General features: G+C 38.7%; 1 protein-coding gene across 1 annotated transcript in view; it reads left to right on the forward strand.

The window, feature by feature from the left end:
• LOC129240320 (SEC14 domain and spectrin repeat-containing protein 1) overlaps positions 1 to 19471 on the forward strand; it is a 46498-nt gene that overhangs the window by 7306 nt on the left and 19721 nt on the right. Inside the window, exons 2-7 of the mRNA XM_054876048.1 lie at positions 1423 to 1618; positions 1842 to 1955; positions 2474 to 2648; positions 5353 to 6174; positions 8792 to 9156; positions 13859 to 14460. Of these exons, the coding sequence (XP_054732023.1) occupies positions 1423 to 1618; positions 1842 to 1955; positions 2474 to 2648; positions 5353 to 6174; positions 8792 to 9156; positions 13859 to 14460 (2274 nt within the window). The remainder of the gene's footprint in view (positions 1 to 1422; positions 1619 to 1841; positions 1956 to 2473; positions 2649 to 5352; positions 6175 to 8791; positions 9157 to 13858; positions 14461 to 19471) is intronic.

Raw genomic sequence — 19471 nt, forward strand, 5'->3', positions numbered from 1 at the left:
TTAAACAACATAATCAATTGATTGTGCTCATGAAATAAAGTTTGTAATTGTTCTACAATAGACGTCTTTATTGAATTGTTATGTGAACAACGCATATCTATTTCTTGTGGTGAATTGCCCATGAAATAAATTTGCAAGAATTTGCAATTGCTATATGACACTGGTAACAGCGAACCTGCTCTATGATATATTTGGCGCATCTGTAAATTTAAAAAAATGATTTGACCAAATATAAATAATATTTGTTCCTAAAAAGTAGATATATCTGACTACTAATTTGAATCACCAAATAATAATTGATATGCTTAGGTATGTCAATATGCAATAATTAGTTGTAACTAATATCCATCATCAAATAATTATATTGTGTTTCAAAATAATAAAAGTGTTGCTAATACTGAACCACCAAATAATATTATGACTAAGTAATATATTTCTTGGGAATTAGGGAACTGAAGGTTAATGATACATCTTTACTTAGTTAACAGGAAATTTTGTTCACTAAAATAATAATGATTTACTGCTATAAAACGACCTTAAAAGTTGGCATGAAATTTTCCCGAACTACGTTTGTGGCCCCAAATGACGTAATTTGAAAGCAATTGTTATATTGTTGGATATTTGACAAAAGGTGTATGGAATCTGGTCCTATTCCTGAAACCAATGAGTACAATGGCTCTGGTGGTGGATCCAATGATATCAATTTCATTTTCCCATTTGCGCAACACAATCCATGGGCTTTATTTTTGTATTTCAATGAGAGTAAACCAACCAAACCAAAAAACCATACTTGTACTTCAAAGAACATTAAAAAAAATAGAATTGTTAAGATTGGTCCATGCGTTGTTGAGTTATGCGCTTACCAACCCATTTTGCGATTCATTTTTATATTATAGACTCAGAAGAGTGTTTTTGCAGAGTGTATCGTTCCATAGCACAAACCTGCTTCCAACGCGGTTGACTTTAGTCTATCCGACAGACCTGTCAAAACTTATAGAGTTGCTTGATGCGTCCACATTAAATGGCCACACCTGTAGTTCGTGAACGCAGGTAGTAAAATTTGGTTCTGTTTCTTGGCTTTTTTCACATTTTTGTATTCCCAATGTCCCACATTGATTCTAACGGACGAGCAAAAATCTGCACCTTCAACCTTTTTCTCAATTTACTATTTCTGAAAAAAATGATTATTATAAATGTTTCCACATTTTTACTTTTACTAGCCCCTCTCTTCGTTTTTGTTAGGTAAATATTCAATGTAAAGGCTATAATTAATGCACAAGTGGTAGTAGCCGGGCAACAGCGAAGTAGTAGTCATACCTTCAAAACATATAAATATTTTGTATTGGCTAACTTTTATCTCCATTGCTCGTATTAATGAAGTATTTATGTACTTATGTTTGTGTGTGAATTTTCTGTTTCCAGCGCCGCCACTTTGCAACGAGGCGTTACCGTCATTGTGGATGCGCAGAAGAGTACAACGCGTATTACACGTACGCATGCGCGTATTATTTATGCGCTCTTCGATGATATTACAGTCAATTTATTTCTAGTCAGAGCAGAGGGCTTCTGGGAGAAGCACGTGGAGACATGCACCAGCAAATCACAGACGAAGGGAGAGGTAAGAAATGATTATTTAAGTACGAGAACAAAATGTGTTTTAACAATTAGACAAACGAGTTTAGTTTTGTATTAATGCGTCTGTATTTTATGTTAATAATTAGGGCTAAGGCTCAACTTCCTCTTCCAGAGAAAAATATTAAAAATAAAGTTATGTAAATTTTTATTATAAACATATTTTATTTCTTTTGAATTAATTTGTTTTCTTGTTCCCACGATTTTAGCCCATTGTGCTTTCGAAGGCGCGTTTAATAAAATATTTCGACTTGTCACAATTGCCAGAAGAATTGGGCGGCTCATTGTCAATTAACTACGATTTATGGCTGCAGCAACGAAAGGTAAAGGGGAAACAATTATTTTTGAAAAGTTAATTAGAATTATTTATTAAGTTACAAGACATACTCGTACATATACATATATAAAAGGTGGTGCAAAATTAATCACCTCATCCGAAGATTTATAATTTTGTAAATAGCCTCGCATGCCATTCATATTTGACATTTGTGAATCAAAGGGCTGCAGTGCACACAAAGACAAGTGTGTACAGTTAAAATAAAGGCCAAAATAAAGACCTCTGTCACTCAAAATAATTTTTTTTATTTACTCAAAGGTTATTTTAGTAAAAAAGTTATACAAAAACAAAATTTGATGATTAAATTTGAGCTACCCATTATATTTGTTGAATCATTTTAAGGGTTAATCTAATTTTTGTCCGAATTTCGTAACTTAAAATTTATCCACTTATGAATTTATGAGTTCATGAATTTATTCAAAGTGAGTCTTCTGGACATTTATAAGTATAATAATAACAGCATACAGAAAATTTTCATTATCAAATCTAATTTTTCTCACACAGGCCATTGATGAATTCCAAAAAACTTTTGATTCAACACTTAACAGCATGGAAAACCTGCATGTAGTGCTGTTGAATAATAAATCATTGCGCCCAACGGAAGCGGATGCGGAGCTGAAGAAGTGCGCACAGCTGCATACGAGCGTGCAACAACAAATTGAAGTGGTCATAGAGTTAGGTAAGCAGATAAAAAGTGGATTGAGTAATAAGCATTACTTAAAACAAAAAAGTCAACAAATAAAAAGTAGGCATTTTAAAAGCTTCTTCATGGCTACTAAAACGCCAGCGCTTTAATTAAGGCATCTACTTCCCATCACATTAATTTAATTTAACATAAATATAACATAAAATAAAAGAGAAAATAACTGTGATAAATGTTTATGCGGCAACTGAAAAGTCAAAAAGAAAAAAATCGTAATCGAAAAAGAGCTGGCGTTTGACCGGTAGCTAATTCGTGGTCTGCAGTAAACAAGTTTGTCGCTTAAGTCTTTTGTTTTTCGGTATGAGTGTAGACCTGGCATTGTGCGTGGATTTCGACTTTAAAATGCATAAATCTTGATAAATTAATGAAAAAGTATGGATAATAACCTCGAAAAAGGACTTACGGTTTCATGAATGAAATCTGCTGATTAAGCTTATGAATATGAATTTAAATTCGAAGAAGAATTAAGCAGCAAATGGAAATAAGAAAAAAAAATATCTACGATCTTTTTTCATTTTATTATCGCTTTTGTATAATTCTATAATAAATTTGTGAGTTTATACGTTAGGCCTTTAACTGCCACCTAGTATATGCTTTATGTACATACATATATGCTATGTATGCAAGTATGTGTGTATGTACTATCCATGTTGATTAAATGCGCCAACGGCTTTAATTCGACATTCACCGCATATTGCCAATAGAGATAAAGGTTGAATGACAAACGAGTTTTATATAACAATCAATTCGTTAGCATTGGGAGTAAAAACAGGCATAATCGGTAAAAAGTAAAATGTTTTAATATTTTTGACATTTATGATACACAATTTATCGCCGTAAGCTATTTATTCTAATTTTTTAATAATAAGTGCGTGGTGACTCTCTGTTATGGCGTTATAGTTTTGTGTTTCTGTATAGTTTTCAAGATGAAAATGCATTTGAAGGTGTTTTACGATATGATTACTCTCACAAAAAATACTTTTTATACTCGGTACCCAATTTCAAATTAATTTTTTTCAAGTTCTAAGCACTTCTATGTAAGTCTCATTACGTTATGGGAGGAATGGCAACTGTTTTCGAAACGGAAATTTTCACCATTCTGAAAGTAGCAGAATGCATAATTGAGAGGAGATGGAGTGGGGAATAGATTGGAGTCTTTAGTGACAGTCAGGCTGCGCTAAGCGCTCGGAGAACGCAAAGCAAACTTCAAAGATTGTTCAAGAATTTAAGAACAGAATTTAATTCTGTTGCTAGACAGAATAAGCTTCTACTTATATGTATTCCAGGATGCTGCGGTGTTCAAGGGAATGAAATTGCCGATGAATTGGCCAACTGTGGATCAGCGCTTACCCCACAGGGACCAGAGCCAATACTCTGAATCAGTTCTGCAGGAATTATGAAGTGGTTCAGCGATTATGTATGCAATTTACAAAAGGAGCGCTGTCCAGTCTAGAACGCTGCATAACTGCAAAGTATTTTGTGACAAGCCCGAACAGAAAACTGTTCTAAAACTTGGAAGAAAACGCGTTCGGTTAACATATGACCACCATTGGAATCATTGAGGACCCGATTTGGCTGCCTTGCTCACAAAAGGCGGATGCACTGAGCATTTTCTTTGTGAGTGTCCCGCATTTGCTAAAGCAAGGCTACGAATTTTAGGTTCCGATGTCATGAGAACTATTAAAACTCGTTCTCTCAAATTGGAAGATATTTTCAGATTTATTTATTTTCAGAATGGAAAAAATTCTCTCAGGTCTAATTCTAGCTCTAGGTATTTCTCCTCTGACATCAGAATTCGTTTTAGAGGTATGGTTCCTTCGGCAAAGTTTCTTATTTTGATTCCTAGAATATGATTTTCACAGAGCAATGGGCGATTTTTTTGCCTCCCCACAAATCGACCCGGCCTAGTGTTCAGAGTTCAAGAAAGTTCATCTTCGGCGTAGTTCATAGAAAAGTTTTGTTAGCATCACTAAAAAGAGACCTCTAGTGACAGTTTTCTTCATAAAAGTATAGCTCGGCAATGGAGCATGATAACACTGCGCACCACACTATAACTCGAGCTGGACACAATTCCGTGTCATTGAGAATTTCGGATGTAGAGTCACTTCATATTCGACAATTTCGCTTATTTGCATTGTCGTTTAAGTGCTATTTCAGCTATATAGTATATTAAATATTTAAAAATATTAAAATCTTTGTTCACAAGTGACAGTCTACAATTTATACCAATTGAGTAGATAAATTCGTTGTAGAAAAGCCTAGCGCGATTTGTATGGCAGCAGCTACATTAGCAATTGTTTCGCCATTCTAAAAAAATTGGTAATTGTGCGCTTACATACAAATTGTAAATTTATATAAAACAAAGAAAACAATAAAATAAGCCGCAGAAAGCTTTTCGACATACTTGATTGCCCAACTGAGCGGTTACCGTGGTTCACCTTTTACCTGCAATTGAAGATAAGAAAGAAAGTACTGAAGTTTGGGAAAACATTAAGCATAGATTTCAAAGAAATGAAAGTGTGAGTTGAAGTGGTTGTGCGTTTGAAGTGAGCACGTAGTCAATTCAATACATACTTACATACTTTGACTTAATACTTGGAAAATTAAAATACCATTACAGTATTTCATTTAAGTTTCTTTCTCGCAAATACAGCGGATATTTTCCCCTCTTCTTCTACAGGTAATCGTGTACTCAATCGGCTGGCCGAGGCTTATGCGCCCCCCAAACACGTATCCGCGCATGCCCATTCATGCAGCGAAAGTTTAGCCACTCCAAAACAAATGCCACTCACCTCACCTGCCATAAGCACACCAACAGCAACAACACTATCCTTTCAAGATCTAAATAGTAGTAGCATTCAACCGCCTCTAAATACCACCTGCAACACACCCGCCACACGTTTGCCGCTCCCTCCGGACCTTCAATGCGCACGGGCACGCATCGAATTACTGCTGAATCAAATTGAACGCAAACAAACTGAAATACGCACGGCGTGGCTGGAACTCTTGCAAAGCATACGTGAAGCACGCGAACTGGCGCATCTGGAAGAGGGTGTCGCCTTCGTTACCAATTGGATTCTGCAAACAGCCGAACACATGCTCAGTCGACAGTACAGCATTGGTGGCGATGTGCATAGCTGTGAGACGTTGCGTGCCGCACACGATGTACTCGAGCTGGAGTGCCGCGAGACATATGGTTTCTATGCGGAATTACTGTATAAGATCGACGCCTTTGCTGGGGTAAAGGATTCGTATGCGTACAAGGATTTAATGTCACAACGTGATTTCATGCAATTCGTTTGTCGCTCTTTTGCAACGCGTCTGGAGCGGCGTCGAAATGTACTCATCACATCGTTGCGGTTTTTTCGACTCGTTAGCGAGTATTTCGATCGGACGACTGCGGTTTTTGAAACACTAGTCATGGGAAATAAAATAGCAGAGGAGAACTTTGAGGCGGCTGCGGAGAATTTGCAGCAATTGAAGGAGAGTCAGCTGAGCTTGAGTGAGTAGTATTGTGGTGCAAAATGTATGTATATGTGTGTGTGTGTGTGAAACCAAGCATGCAGGTGCATGCGCTTATAGATTTGTAAGAGGATTGACTTAACAGAAATTCAATACATGTACCCGTAGTGTCAAAAAAGTGACGATGCCGACAAGGCCACAACATGTTGGTTGGCTGGTAGAAATAATCGAAACTAAATGTGGTCATATTAGAATTCTTATTGTGGGTAAATGGAATGAAAAAAGTATACGAGTATATATATATAATATATAAAAGCAACACGTTAGCAATTTTGTTTGGCTGAAAACTAAATAAAGGGTGGGTAAGTTTCAAGGGCCGGTGTTGATCTTGGCGGCCAATTGACATCGCCGCGACGTGAGATTATTCGGCCATCAAATTTTTCGCGCAAAAGAGCTATTGTTTCGTTAGCTAGTGGCACCGTCCTGTTGAAACCACATATCGTCTACATCCGTATCTTCCAATTCGGGCCATAAAAAGTTCATTATCATCTCACGATAGCGAACACTATTCACAGTAACTGTCTGACCGGCCTCATTTTGGAAAAAATACGGCCCAATGATGTCGCCGGCCCATAAACCGCACCAAACAGTCACTCTTTGTGGGTGCATTGATTTTTCGGCAATCACTCTTGGATTATCAGTCGCAAAACTTTTTCTTGAGAATTTATCTTTGAAAAAGAGCAAATCGCAGAAAAGGTTTGGATATCTACAAATTACAATTCTAAATATCTTCTATTTCCCTCTTAGTATGCCTAGATTAGGTTAGGTTAGTCAGGTTGCTTGTTTAAAACAAGACACTCGATGGCTCTAAGGCCCATTGTGATACCTGTATTTGCTATCTTCCCCCTAACTAACTTGCTTAAACCACTTAGATCTTTTTAAGGAGGTAACTAGTCCCTCCAGTGAGGCATTTTGCAAATGTCCCAGCTCCTCAATGAAATAATCGCCAAGATATTTGGCACGGCTTTTTTGAAGTGCAGGACATTCGCAGAGAAGGTGTTGTACCGACTCAATTTCTTCTTCATCTCCATAGCTCCTGCAAAAGTCATTGTGAGGTACACCCGTTCTACTGGCTAGGGATATGTACTGGTAGTTGATATGTTCAATCCAAGCAGATATTTTGTCCTTTTAGATTCAGATTTAGCCAGAGCGATTTGGAGACCCTACAGTTAGTGGTTAGAGATCGCTTTCTATTGGTTTCCATGATTGCGTTCAGGTCAATCGCAGTGTATAACTCGTTTAGAGGAATCGTTATGTCTTCTACCAATCGCTGAAGGTCAAGCTCAGAGCCTATTCTTGCACACTCATCCCTCGTTCATTTCCATCCACTACAGAGTGGCGGGGAACCCAACGAAGTGTGATGTTGTGTTGTTGTATAAGCGAGAGCGACCTCCTGCGTTTTTTAACAAAACCTAGTATGCGGCCGCCGTAGCCGAATGGTTTGGTGCCTGATTACCATTCGGAATGCACAGAGTGAACGTTGTTTCAAATCTCGGTGAAACACCAAAATTAAGAAAAACATTTTCTAATAGCGGTCGCCCCTCGGCAGGCAATGGCAAACCTCCGAGTGTATTTTTGCCATGAAAAAGCTCCTCATAAAAATATCTGCCGTTCGGAGTCGGCTAGAAACTGTAGGTCCCTCCATTTGAGGAACAACATCAAGACGCGCACTACAAATAGGAGGACGAGCTCGGCCAAACACCCAAAAAGGGTGTACGCGCCAATTATATTATATATACCTATATATAGCATGCCCAAGGTCAAGAAAAGTTGGCAATGTTCACCACCACTTTATAAGGAACAGTGCGTTGAGTTTTTGTGCGACTTTTAAATCTATGAATGCGCACAGGGAGGAATGCATAACTGGTTAGAAAATATGGATTCACCACTATGAATTTCAGTTGAAGTAGGAGTCTATCCTGTGCTACAAATAGTTTCTGGTTCAAGTTGGCCACAGTTTTTGGGAATTGGTCTATTATAACGAAGGGGACGTTAAAATGATGCGATAATAATGTTAAAATGCTTAATGCTTTTTATTATTTATCTCTTGTAAACAGTCATATGTAAAGTACATACATGAGCGGTCGTTGTAGCCGGATGGATTCATGGGTGATTAATATTCGGTAGTGACCCATTCCGGGCATGAAACGCCAAATAATCTAATAGCGGTTGCCCCTGGGTAGGTAATGTCAAATGCATTTCTACTACGAAGAAGCTTCTCACGTTAGCCATCTCCCGTTCGGAGGCGGCATAAAACTGTAGGTCTCCCCATTTGAGGAAAAATATCAAGACGCACACCACAAATACGAAGAGGAGGAGCCAAAAAAACCCAACAAAGGATGTGAGCGCCATTGTATGTACATATGTATATGCATATATAGATATATATGGTCATAAATATATGCATATGGTTCAAGTTAAAAAATTAAATGAAATATGTATGAAAGTTGTAAGGAAATTATTAAAATTTATTTTCTTATATAAATTTCACTATAAATTTTTTTTTTTGCATTCTTCTTTCCCTTTCCTTTTTTGTGCATTTCACCATCGTCAATTAATCGCCCAAATGCATTTGCCAAATTTGCACACAAAAATAGCCAACCTGGAACGCGAACTCGTTAAAGAGGGCGAAAAACTAAGCGATATGCTGGCGATGCCGGTGAAAGATGCGCTTGGCCGTGACCTACACATCGACTACAGCGACGACATCTGTAATGTACGCGATATTTTGGATACAACGCTGGCGCGGCGAAACATCTTCAGCGACAGCGTCGAACTGCAGAAACTCACCTTGGAACAAGTGACACACATTTACACGTACGAACAGGATGCCCGCATGGCCGTTAAATGGATGGAGGATTTGTACAATGTCATGATCAAGTGCCATTCGCATGTCGGCTGCAATATACACGAGATACAGGTGCAGAAGGATGAATTGCAGACATTTCAAGAAACCGGAAAGGTAAGTTAGCAACAACCGCATCATTTTCAGCAATACATGCAAAAACAAAAACTCATTCATCCAGTTAATCATTGATGGAATGTTTGTGTGTAGTACGACTGTGTCTGTATTTGGGTGTGCTTGTGAGTCAATTGTGAGGGGATCGCTTGCATACTCTCGTACATGCCTGTGGGCAAGCTGTGTGGCTGGTTGCCGTTGTATCTGGGAGCAATCGCAACTACCGCTGCTTTTGTTTTATGCTGCCAGTTTTTGTGTTTTTTGGGATATGCATTTAGTTTATTGTTGTTTGGTTGCAGTTAGGTGTTGCTAATGGTAAGTTGGATGCACGCGATTTATCGCAGCTTGTAATCATGTTTTGCATCCTGAGTTGCTCGTTGTTGACATTGTCCGCCTTGTTTCTTTTTGCGGGTTTCGTTATTGTTACGGCCAGTGAATTGAAGCGGTCCTATTTCCGTTCATTACCGGTCTTTGTTCTACTTTTTTTCTTTTTGTATAATTTTAGTTTTGTTGTGTTGCTATTAGCTTGGTTTTTTTTCCTTTCTTATTATGTAGAACCTGTTCATTGCGATTCTGGTTCTACATCCATTGAATTAATGCAGTGAATGGTGTAATTTAGCACAACTCAATAATTTGCACATTACCCTGAGGTTTGTTTTTTCCTTTTGTTGGCACCGATTTGGAGAGGATGGCACACGTAAAAAAAAGAAAAATTAATAGCTGGAAAAGACCGTTACTCCGTTAATAGTAATGCACCTGCTGCAATTTAATTAAGAATACGACTGTTCTAATTTGGAGCATTCCAAAATAGCAGGGAGCGAGAGATAGTGCCACGACTAATGGTCTACTATCCATCATCCAGTTCTCCTTAGTGGGTTGACGAATAGGCAAAGATTTGCGAAATTTCCTTTATTATTTGATTGGTCTGGGAGACAAGTATTCAATTCTTACCCATATATATGGTGTTTATATTACATTGGTATCCACATCCTTTGTTGGGTGTTTGGCCGAACACCTCCTTCAATTTGTTGTGTGCGTCTTGATGTTGTTCTCGCCTCCGACGAGCAAATGTATTTTATAAAGAACTTTTTTGTGGTAGAAATCTTCGGATAGATATCTTCGGAGGTTTGCTATTGCTTCGGCGATCGTAATCAGAAAAAGGAGTGTTAATTTTTTTATTAATTAAATGTTTCGTACCCGAGGTTTCAAACCCAGACACTTTAGTCATGCACCAACCCATTCGACAATGGTGGCCGCCATTGCTGCCTAATTTATATTAATTGAAAGCGAACTGTGCTGGAAAAGAAATTGTCCATTTTGAGTGTTTGACCGAGCTCCCTCTCCTATTTTTGGGGTGCCTCTGGATGTTATTCCACAAATGGAGGGGTCTATAGTCTTAAGCCGACTCGGAACGACAGATATTTTTGATGAGGAGATTTTCATGGCATCGACATCATTGGTCATACTATCAGTCACTTTTACGGCTATTGAAAAGGAGTCCGCACGATTGGACCTGAGGGTAAACGAGGACAAAATAAAGTATATGCTGGCGTCCTGCAAGGAGTCACGGCGTCTTGAACCATATATCGAAGTTAACACCTATAAATTCGATGTGGTCAAGGACTATTTATCTTGGTTCCGCTATTACCAACAAAAACGATGTCAGCCTGGAAATCAAGCGAGGGATAACTTTTGCCAACAGGTGCTACTTCCGGCTAAGTAGTAAAGCCCTATATCGTCGAACGAAAACAAAAACTCTACAAGACGCTCATCATCCCGCTGCTTCCCTATGGCGCTGAAGCCTGGACAGTCAAACAGTCAGATGCAGCCGCTCTACGGGGTTCTCCAGAGGAAAGGACTTCGCAAGAATTTTTGACCTGCTCGCGTGAATAAACCGCGAATTACCGCGACTGAATAAACCACGAGCTGTATGAGCTTTACGGATATATTGACGTAGTCAAACGAGTCGCCCTGTAGCGACTAAGGAGGTTGAGTCATGCTGTCCGTATTGAAGGAGCTGCTCCGGCGAATAAGGTGTTTGAAACGGTAATTGGCGGCGGTCGATGGCGAAGAAGAGACGGCTTAATGTCCGGTGCGAAGACCAAATTGAAGATTACCTAGCTTCTCTTCGCTTAAGAAACTCGGAAAGGTGTGCGGAAAACAATGATACCTGACGAGACATCAGTCGACAGGCTGTACCTCGCTAACGGATTGTTATGGCCAATCAAGTAAGTAAGTTTTGGTATGGCAGAAATATACTCGGAGGTTTGGCATGACCTGCCGAGAAGCAACTGCTATTAAAATAAACTTTTTCTATTATTTTGGTGTTTCATGAACGGAGATTCGAACCTACCCACTGCCGATTGGTAGTCACGCACCAACCCATTTGGATATGGCGGCCTCGCCTCTCAAGTTACTAAGTTACTTATAGCAGTCCAAGCTTCTCATCTAAACAAAATTCCTAAAGAAAGCTATTGAGTCACTGAGTTGAAGTTTTTATTAATGGCTCTTATGGGCCTCTTATCGGTCTCAAAAGTTTTAATTAATAGAGTACATTAACAATTTTAAACAAAATTAGCTGTCATATTCCATAGTAACTTTAGCCGTATGACGGACAAGTGCAGCTCATCATTGCGCAGTATGACATGAGAAATCAATGACAAGCTATGATGATACAAGCATTGATATTACCAAATTGGTCTCTCTTAGAGTGGCTTCAGATCAGAGAATTTTTCTGATTTTAAGTTGAATCCTTATGGAGACTTTTCAAGGGACGTTTAAAAGCCCAACATACAAAATATTTTTAATGGAAACGGAATGTGTTTTTTCTCTCCTGAAAGAGGTAAAATGTTATTCTTGGGAAAAAATTTGAAATTTTCCCTTTTACCATTTATTTTGCGTACATTTTTTGGTAAGATCTCAAAAGTAAGGAATAATTCTAATGGTTCTAAAGAGTTTTCAATTCTATTGTAAAAAATCGAAAAAAATAAATTGTGAGCAAAACGCAATTTATTTTCCGTAAAAGATTTCACTTTTTATGATAAATTCTCGTAATTTTCGGGAAGTTTTAATTTTCTTCTTCTGTTGAAAGAAAATTGAGGCTGAGGCTCATCGGGTACTCTCACGGAGTGGTAGATGCCCGAAAATGATCGAAGTATAGAAATGGAGGCACTACTTGAATCCATTTCGGAACGTCTTAAAGGCATGAGAATGATTCAGGTTATTGGGTATTGAAGCCGTGGGAGTTGATGCCGAGAGATGTTGAAAGCGATTTTTTGCTTGAAATGGTAACTGGCGAAATAAATTGGTCTTTTACGGCGATCTGATTCGCGCAAAATGAATGGGAAAGCCCGAAGATTGCTTTTTTCAACTATCATTTGCTTAGATCGATGGTATATGCTCTGGCCGATCAGCGTTTTCACTTTACAGTAATTCTATGTCAAGTGATACAAGAATTTTGGACATGCTCTTCAACTTTTCTGAAAACTGGTTTATTTGAAGCTTGAATATAATAAGAAGTAAACTGGAAAAATTAAAAAAAAAAAAATACAATATAATTTTGAGACTTATTCAGTGCTGGAAATCTTGGTATGGGGCTTTAAAACTAAATTTGCTCCGGTTTTTACATTGTGTTTTTTTTTACTTTTTAGAATAAAATATATATACAATAAAAAAATAAATATAAAATATATAAGCATAAATGGACAGACATATCAACCCAGGATAAAATTTTTTGTTTTTGCCTTGTTCACTCCTCTCGGGAGCATAGGGCCTTGACCAGACTTGTCTTGCGTTGGTTTCGTTAATCTATGTATTTGATTTTTGACAGTGTAGGTGATTAGCCTGCCGCTACCAGAAATGCTCACCTGTCTTTGTTTAGGAACAACGCCGTCTTTACTGCTTGGAGCGCCATCTGTGTTTCATATTTTGCTGGCAGAAGGATCACTCAGATAGTTGAGGGCTTCGCTAAATTTGGTGTGTCTGCGCTATTACCGCGATTGCCCGCTTCCTCTTGCTGGCGCCACTCTTTGCAATTTGTAACTGTTTCGTTTTCTTTGTTTTTAGCAGCCACAATGCAAGTAATGCGCTGACTATTGTGCGGGAGTAAGGATGGAATGATAAGGTTTTCGGTTTGAGAGGAATGAGTAAATTTGGAAAAGTGCGAGGACCGTGCTTTACGTGGGATTCGAAACCACAACCTCTGGGATAGCCTGCACTTACGCTAGACTACAGAGGCCGCAAAGGATCAAATATACTTAAACAATTTTTGTTTGGAAAACCGATTTTATTGTTTTTTTCAAAACTTTTAGGATGTTTTTTTGTCATTTGTGAAACTTCCCTCAGAGTTTTCAATAAATAGTAATCCCTGAAAGTTTCATACTGGGATTCCATTAACTATACGAGTTAAATTCAAATACGGGCAACCAAGAGCCATTGTCTTATTTTATTATTATTCTTCCGCGTTCGATAAGAGCTCGAATTTCCACCTGTAGCACAGTAATTGCATTTATTCGCGTGCCATTGCTGTAAACGAAACACCTGCCCCAAAGCATGAATGGAGGAGTGCCTGCCTTCTTCTTGCGTTCCAATTGTATTTGCATGCAGTTATCCTCTCTACACTTATACACAAATTCTTCGAGTTGAAATATTGTTTACATGGTCAACATTGCTTATCATTCCAATAAACATACATTTCCCTTTGCAGAGTATCTACAACTATGGCTGTCAACTATTGGAAGCTTCACAAGCGCTACGAATTTCCTGTCGTCTAGATGCTGATGCCATTCCACAGCGCATGTCACAGCAATTACAATACACTTGGCATCGATTGCTGGCCATAAGTCAGGAGCATATGACTCGTTTGCGCGTCTCAGCCGTGTTCCATCGCAGTGTCGAGGAGTATAGCCAACAATTACAGGGGCTACGCTTATCGGTGCGCAATCTAAAGCAGACGCCTAACAGCAGCAGCGGCATTAGCAGCGAATCGGACACACGAGCCTCGCCGCCAATCATTATTGGCGGCAGAGATGGTGATGCTGTAGACGAAGAGGGCCATAGCGTTGGTGGATATGCGGACAAATCGACAACGACAGCGACAACGGCAACGATGACGACAACGGCGACGATGACTGCGATAAAGACGCCAACAGCAGGTGGAACAGCAGCATTGCTGCGTGATCAGCTGCGCAAACATTTGGTGGTACGCGAACAGCTGCTGCTTGAAGTGGGTCGCATGGTGCGGCTGGGCAGATTGTTGAAAACTCGTTTGAAAGAACCATTCATCTTGAATGCCGTAACGGGGATGAGGTATGTAGTGTGAAAAGAGTGCTTTTTAGGGTTTTTTATAGTCGAATATTTGTTGGTATGTTGGTTGGTGTTCTTAGCTGCGACAGCTTGTTGTACCTATTCGTATGTAGTATGTATTTGCACACAATAAATGTGGTGCGAGCAAGACGGTGGTTCTGGTTACAAGATTTGAGTGTGAAGTGTGTCACTTCTAAATGTGTTGACTTCATTCATTGAGTTCTCAATGCTCCATCTCATATTTTGTATGTTGCTTAAGTTGATGAAAAAGTTTGGTTAGAAGCAAAAATTTTAAATTATTTCAGAAGGGTATGTGAAAAACGAAACGAAATACTTACTCCAAGGGCGTTTTGTTGGTATTTCAGTTAATTTCATGTCACTTCTTAGTAATTTAACACAAACTCATCAAGAATCTTTACAGCTTTTGCACTAAAATATGTAATTACATATTCGCACATGTATATGTTTGTATGTATGTGAAAACTGGTTTTAGTTGGATATTCAAAAATGTAATTACAACAAAAGTGGTTAACCACTCCTGAACAAATAAAAACAGTGTAGAAGCACGTTCTTGCCACCCACGGAGTGTAGAACGGACAATCGGCCGCAAGTCAAACAAAATTCTTTGTGAAGTGTGCGCATGGCGCTACTGTACATGCGCTTAACGCGTACATTGTGTGATTTCTGAACAATTAACAATGGAATTTAATGTACAGCTGTGAAAGCGTCGGTTTTTCTTCAAACTTTAAATTATTTATATACGTTTCAAAGTATTATCCGTCCTATGCCACAATTTTTTCCCATTCTTCCGGGAGCGCACCAATTCCGCACCGAGCAAACTTGTTGTGTTTTGAGACGATTAATGTATGTTTTCATGTCTTTACAAGAGAGGAAGTGCTGATTAGTCAGAGCAGAGTCATAAGCAAGATGAGCAATGTCTGAAGTGTACCAAGGGTGAGGCGCGAGCTCGTACTTCACTGTTTCTAAGTATGGATTTACCACTTTTGCGATATGTGGGCGAGTGTTATTGTGCTGGAGTATAACTTTGTTGTGGCTTTTGATCGCGTAGGCATTTTTGGCACCGAATTGGTTGCACCAAATATAGAGTATAATCTTGGCGCTGTGTACGAGTATATTCGATTCTGCCGTTGACGTGGAAGCAAGTCCAGTCATCATGATTTCTGTGCATCGCAGTAAACCTACTTTTCATCGTCGGTTACAATGCCATTCTGTTGATGTCTTTCAAAGAACTCTTCTCAAACAAAAAATCCCCTTTCAACATCTGTCGGCTTCAACTGGTATGGTGTCCACTGTCCTTGCTTCTGAATCTCTTCAGTGGCTTTGAGATGCTTGGAAATGCATTGATAAGTCACTCCCATTGGTTTTTGCTATTTTTTTCTGCTTTTGACTTAAGTCTTCATCAAGGAGTGCATTTTGAATCTTTCATAATTTACTACATTTGTTTTACTTGGAGGTCAGTAGAGAAGTGATAGTTGCTTATAGATTTGAAAAGATGTTTTCTTCCTTTTCTTTTGAAATCAGCAGTTGAATTAGGGTTGATTTTCTTGAATAGCTACAGTTACTATGTTGCTCTATTTCGGTTACCACGTTTCAATTTGCGCTTCTAATATATTTCCATGGTTGCCAAATCTCTCCAAGGAACCACAATGTAAAAGCCCAATAATGAGTTAAATACCACCAAAAGAAGGCTCACCTTCGTAACTTTAACTTCCGAATTTGTCTAATTTTTTGTCTATCTATTCTTTTCTGAAGTTTTATTTTGGTGCTACCACTTTTCCCTTCCTGCCACCGTTTCTAGCAAATGTACTTAGAGCATAAAATACGCCGCGTTGAAATTTTGCGTGCGTTAGGTAAGGTTTGGCGGTGGTTCCTAGCGGGATACATTTAGGCTCCTCGACCTTTGTGGAGCCGCAGGGGGGCATACAAATAGTTCTGCCCCTTAAAACAAATTTGTATTTAAAAAGCATTTCATAAGGTTTATATCATTGGTAGACCTGAAATCCTCAAATTCCTTAAAGAGTTAACGATCGAGCGTTTCAGCCTTTCGCCTAGAAAGGTACTGTCCAATAGGACAGGACATACGCTTACCTGCTTGCTAAGTATTAGTGAGTATATATATTTTTTTGCGCTCAACATTTACGTTTTTGTTTTGTTGTCAAAGATTATTGAGCAACTTGGCAAGTGCGTTCCATAAGTCAGGAATTGCAGCAAAATTTTTGTTCATCCGTTAATCATTTTTCTGGTTTGTAAGGGGTAAAAGTCTCTTTTATACGACTTCCTCAAATACCAAACCCAGTAAATTAGAATAGTACTGGCTGTTAATTACAGTTCTTTTAGGCAAGTAATCAATTAGTGAAACTGCCTCGCCATTTCAGAAAATGGTAATTTTACTATTTGACGTCGAATTTCCCACTTTGAGTTTATTAGGTCGCTTTTTACGCACTGCATTGAGTCTTGCTTGGACTTCAGTTCATACAAACGAATGCAAGTTTCATTAACGGTTGCTACAAGAAATTCTTCACAACTTTCTAAAAGTAGAGCGCGGTGAGCATTCACGGTATCCAGCTGGTACTTATTTTTATCAAGTCCAAATTTTCTTGTAAAATCTTTTCAGTTCATTCTTTGAGAATTTGTGGTTTCTCTAATATCTGTTGGGATTTAATTCTTCTTCAGTACAAATTTTCGACTTTTTGAACATATTCTTGGCTCACTGCCGCCACTGTTCAATCTGGGCGGTGTTATTTGCACAGATCTCTTTTCTTGGTGAAATAGCCGAGCCCCTTTTTTTACTATTGTATGTACTTATTCTTCTTCTTAATTGGCGCGATAACCGCTTACGCGATTTTGGCCGAGTTTAATAAAGCGCGCCAGTCGTTTCTTTCTCGTGCTAACCGGCGCCAATTGGACACATCAAGTGAAACCAAGTACTTCTCCACTTGATCTTTCGAACGCAGAGGAGGCCTTCCTCTGCTTCTGCTACCACCAGCTAGTACCGCATCGAATACTTTCAGAGCCGTTTTTACGTTTTTTACGAACCCTAAACTTTCGGGATCTCGTTTTTACGAATTAATAAATTGAAATTAAATTAAGTTAACTCTGGCAAAAATCTGCTCCTTTGAATTGCCTATAAAATTAAATGCTCTGCAGAATTTCCATCAAATAAATGTGTATCCAAAGGATTAAAGTCCCATGTCGAAAAAAACTCGTTCCAATCGGATACAATTTGAGCGGGTTAAGCGAAAAGTACGAGTAGTAAGTAGGCTTCAATCATTCAGTAAGTAATCAATATGCTTCGCAAAAAAAATTCCGAGAACAGTGATAACTGTTAATGAACCTAATATAAAAAGTGGGTGTTATTTATACCAACGATAAGTCACGAAATTAGTGTTAACATTAAATAGATGATGAGTCATCGCTAAGTACCTTAGGTCGTAGTATGTATTATCAGTCCCTCCTCGTAGATATTGATCAATAATGTCAGCACACGCCAAGCGATCAACTCTATTCTCAGTGAAGTTGTATGCACGAGTCTTTATAGTACTTTTCCATATACTCGTTCATCTTTAAATCTCTGTTGATATGCTTCGAAGTAATTTGATTTGTATAGAAATCTTGCTTTCCTACCAAAAAATGTTATAATTATTTTAGAAATTTATGTCACAGTGCAATAATTCATGCATCGTTAAGACCAGACACACACGCGTCATCACGTATCGGGTGTTCCATTCAGTGTCTATATATCGAACTTAGCGCGAGTTTTTGCACAACCTACACTGCATTACGATCTTTTTTTGGGTTTTGTTTTTTTCTTTTACGAGGAGGAAGCTTCGAAAGGCTTTACCCTGTCAGTGTAGAACTTTAACCCAAACTAAACCTTCTACCGTCAATGTACCGATCCCCTCCCGGTACTATCGTTAAGTAAATCGTCGGGAGGCGGTTGAGCATTAGGTCCTACGACAGTTACTCTTCACATGCAACCCGTCAAAAGTCGCATGTACTTCAATCCTCCCCTAGTTTTGTTTATTTCCTAAGGAAACCACCCCAGTTGCGGCTGTCCACTCTCACCCAGCATACTTGTCACACTTCGACTTAAGAGTCCGTTTCTTTGTCACGTATCGTCTGTCTGCGTGCTTTAATGCATGTTGCATAACGTTGATTGCCAACGAAATTTTATCCACGCATACTTTCAAGAGACATCATTATGTCGACTATGTTTCCTGGAACTATCGGATCTTCTAAATTGCTAAATTGCCTCTGGTAGTCGCAAATCGTGGGCGTACAAAAAACACATGCCTGGCATCTTCTTCTTCATGGCATACTGGACATTAAGGCGAGCCACGTATCCTAAGGCGATGTAGCTTTGTGATCTGTCATCAGTTATTTGTGAACATTTGGGTTTTAGTCATGGTACTTTAGATGGGCACACAATGTGGATATACATAATTTCATTTGGCACCATTAGGTTTCCACACCTTGGAGGTGTTTGAAATGAAGATGTATGACAATACATAAGAGCAACTCCCGATGGAATGAAATTCCATTATTAAAGAAACATTAAAACTTAAAGTAGGTGCTCTTAATGGAACATCCTATATCATAGATATGCCACCCCTCCTTACCGAAATTAAATTCCTGTTTGTCTGAAAGGAAACCATAATAGAGCTAAAATACTGATTTAATTTTGGTTATTGTCCCGATCGCCACCTTTGTCGTCCATCGCCTTTGTCGTCCATCGCTTTTGTCGCCTATTTCTAAGACAATTTTAATTCCACATCGCCTTCACTTTGTTTACAGAATGTCTGCTTCCGCGTGACTATCCTCATGCACACACACATACGTGGGCGGCATGTATCTACACCTACATAGATGTATTTTTACTTCCTCTTTATACGCCAACTTCTTTTTTTGTTCTAGAACTCAAAGAAGTTATTTGTTTGCCCGTTGCACGCAAATGAATTAATTATGCAGTGATTGTTTGAATTTTTATAGCCAT

The sequence above is a fragment of the Anastrepha obliqua genome, chromosome 3 (genome assembly GCF_027943255.1).
Source record: "Anastrepha obliqua isolate idAnaObli1 chromosome 3, idAnaObli1_1.0, whole genome shotgun sequence".
Taxonomy (NCBI): Eukaryota; Metazoa; Arthropoda; class Insecta; order Diptera; family Tephritidae; genus Anastrepha; species Anastrepha obliqua.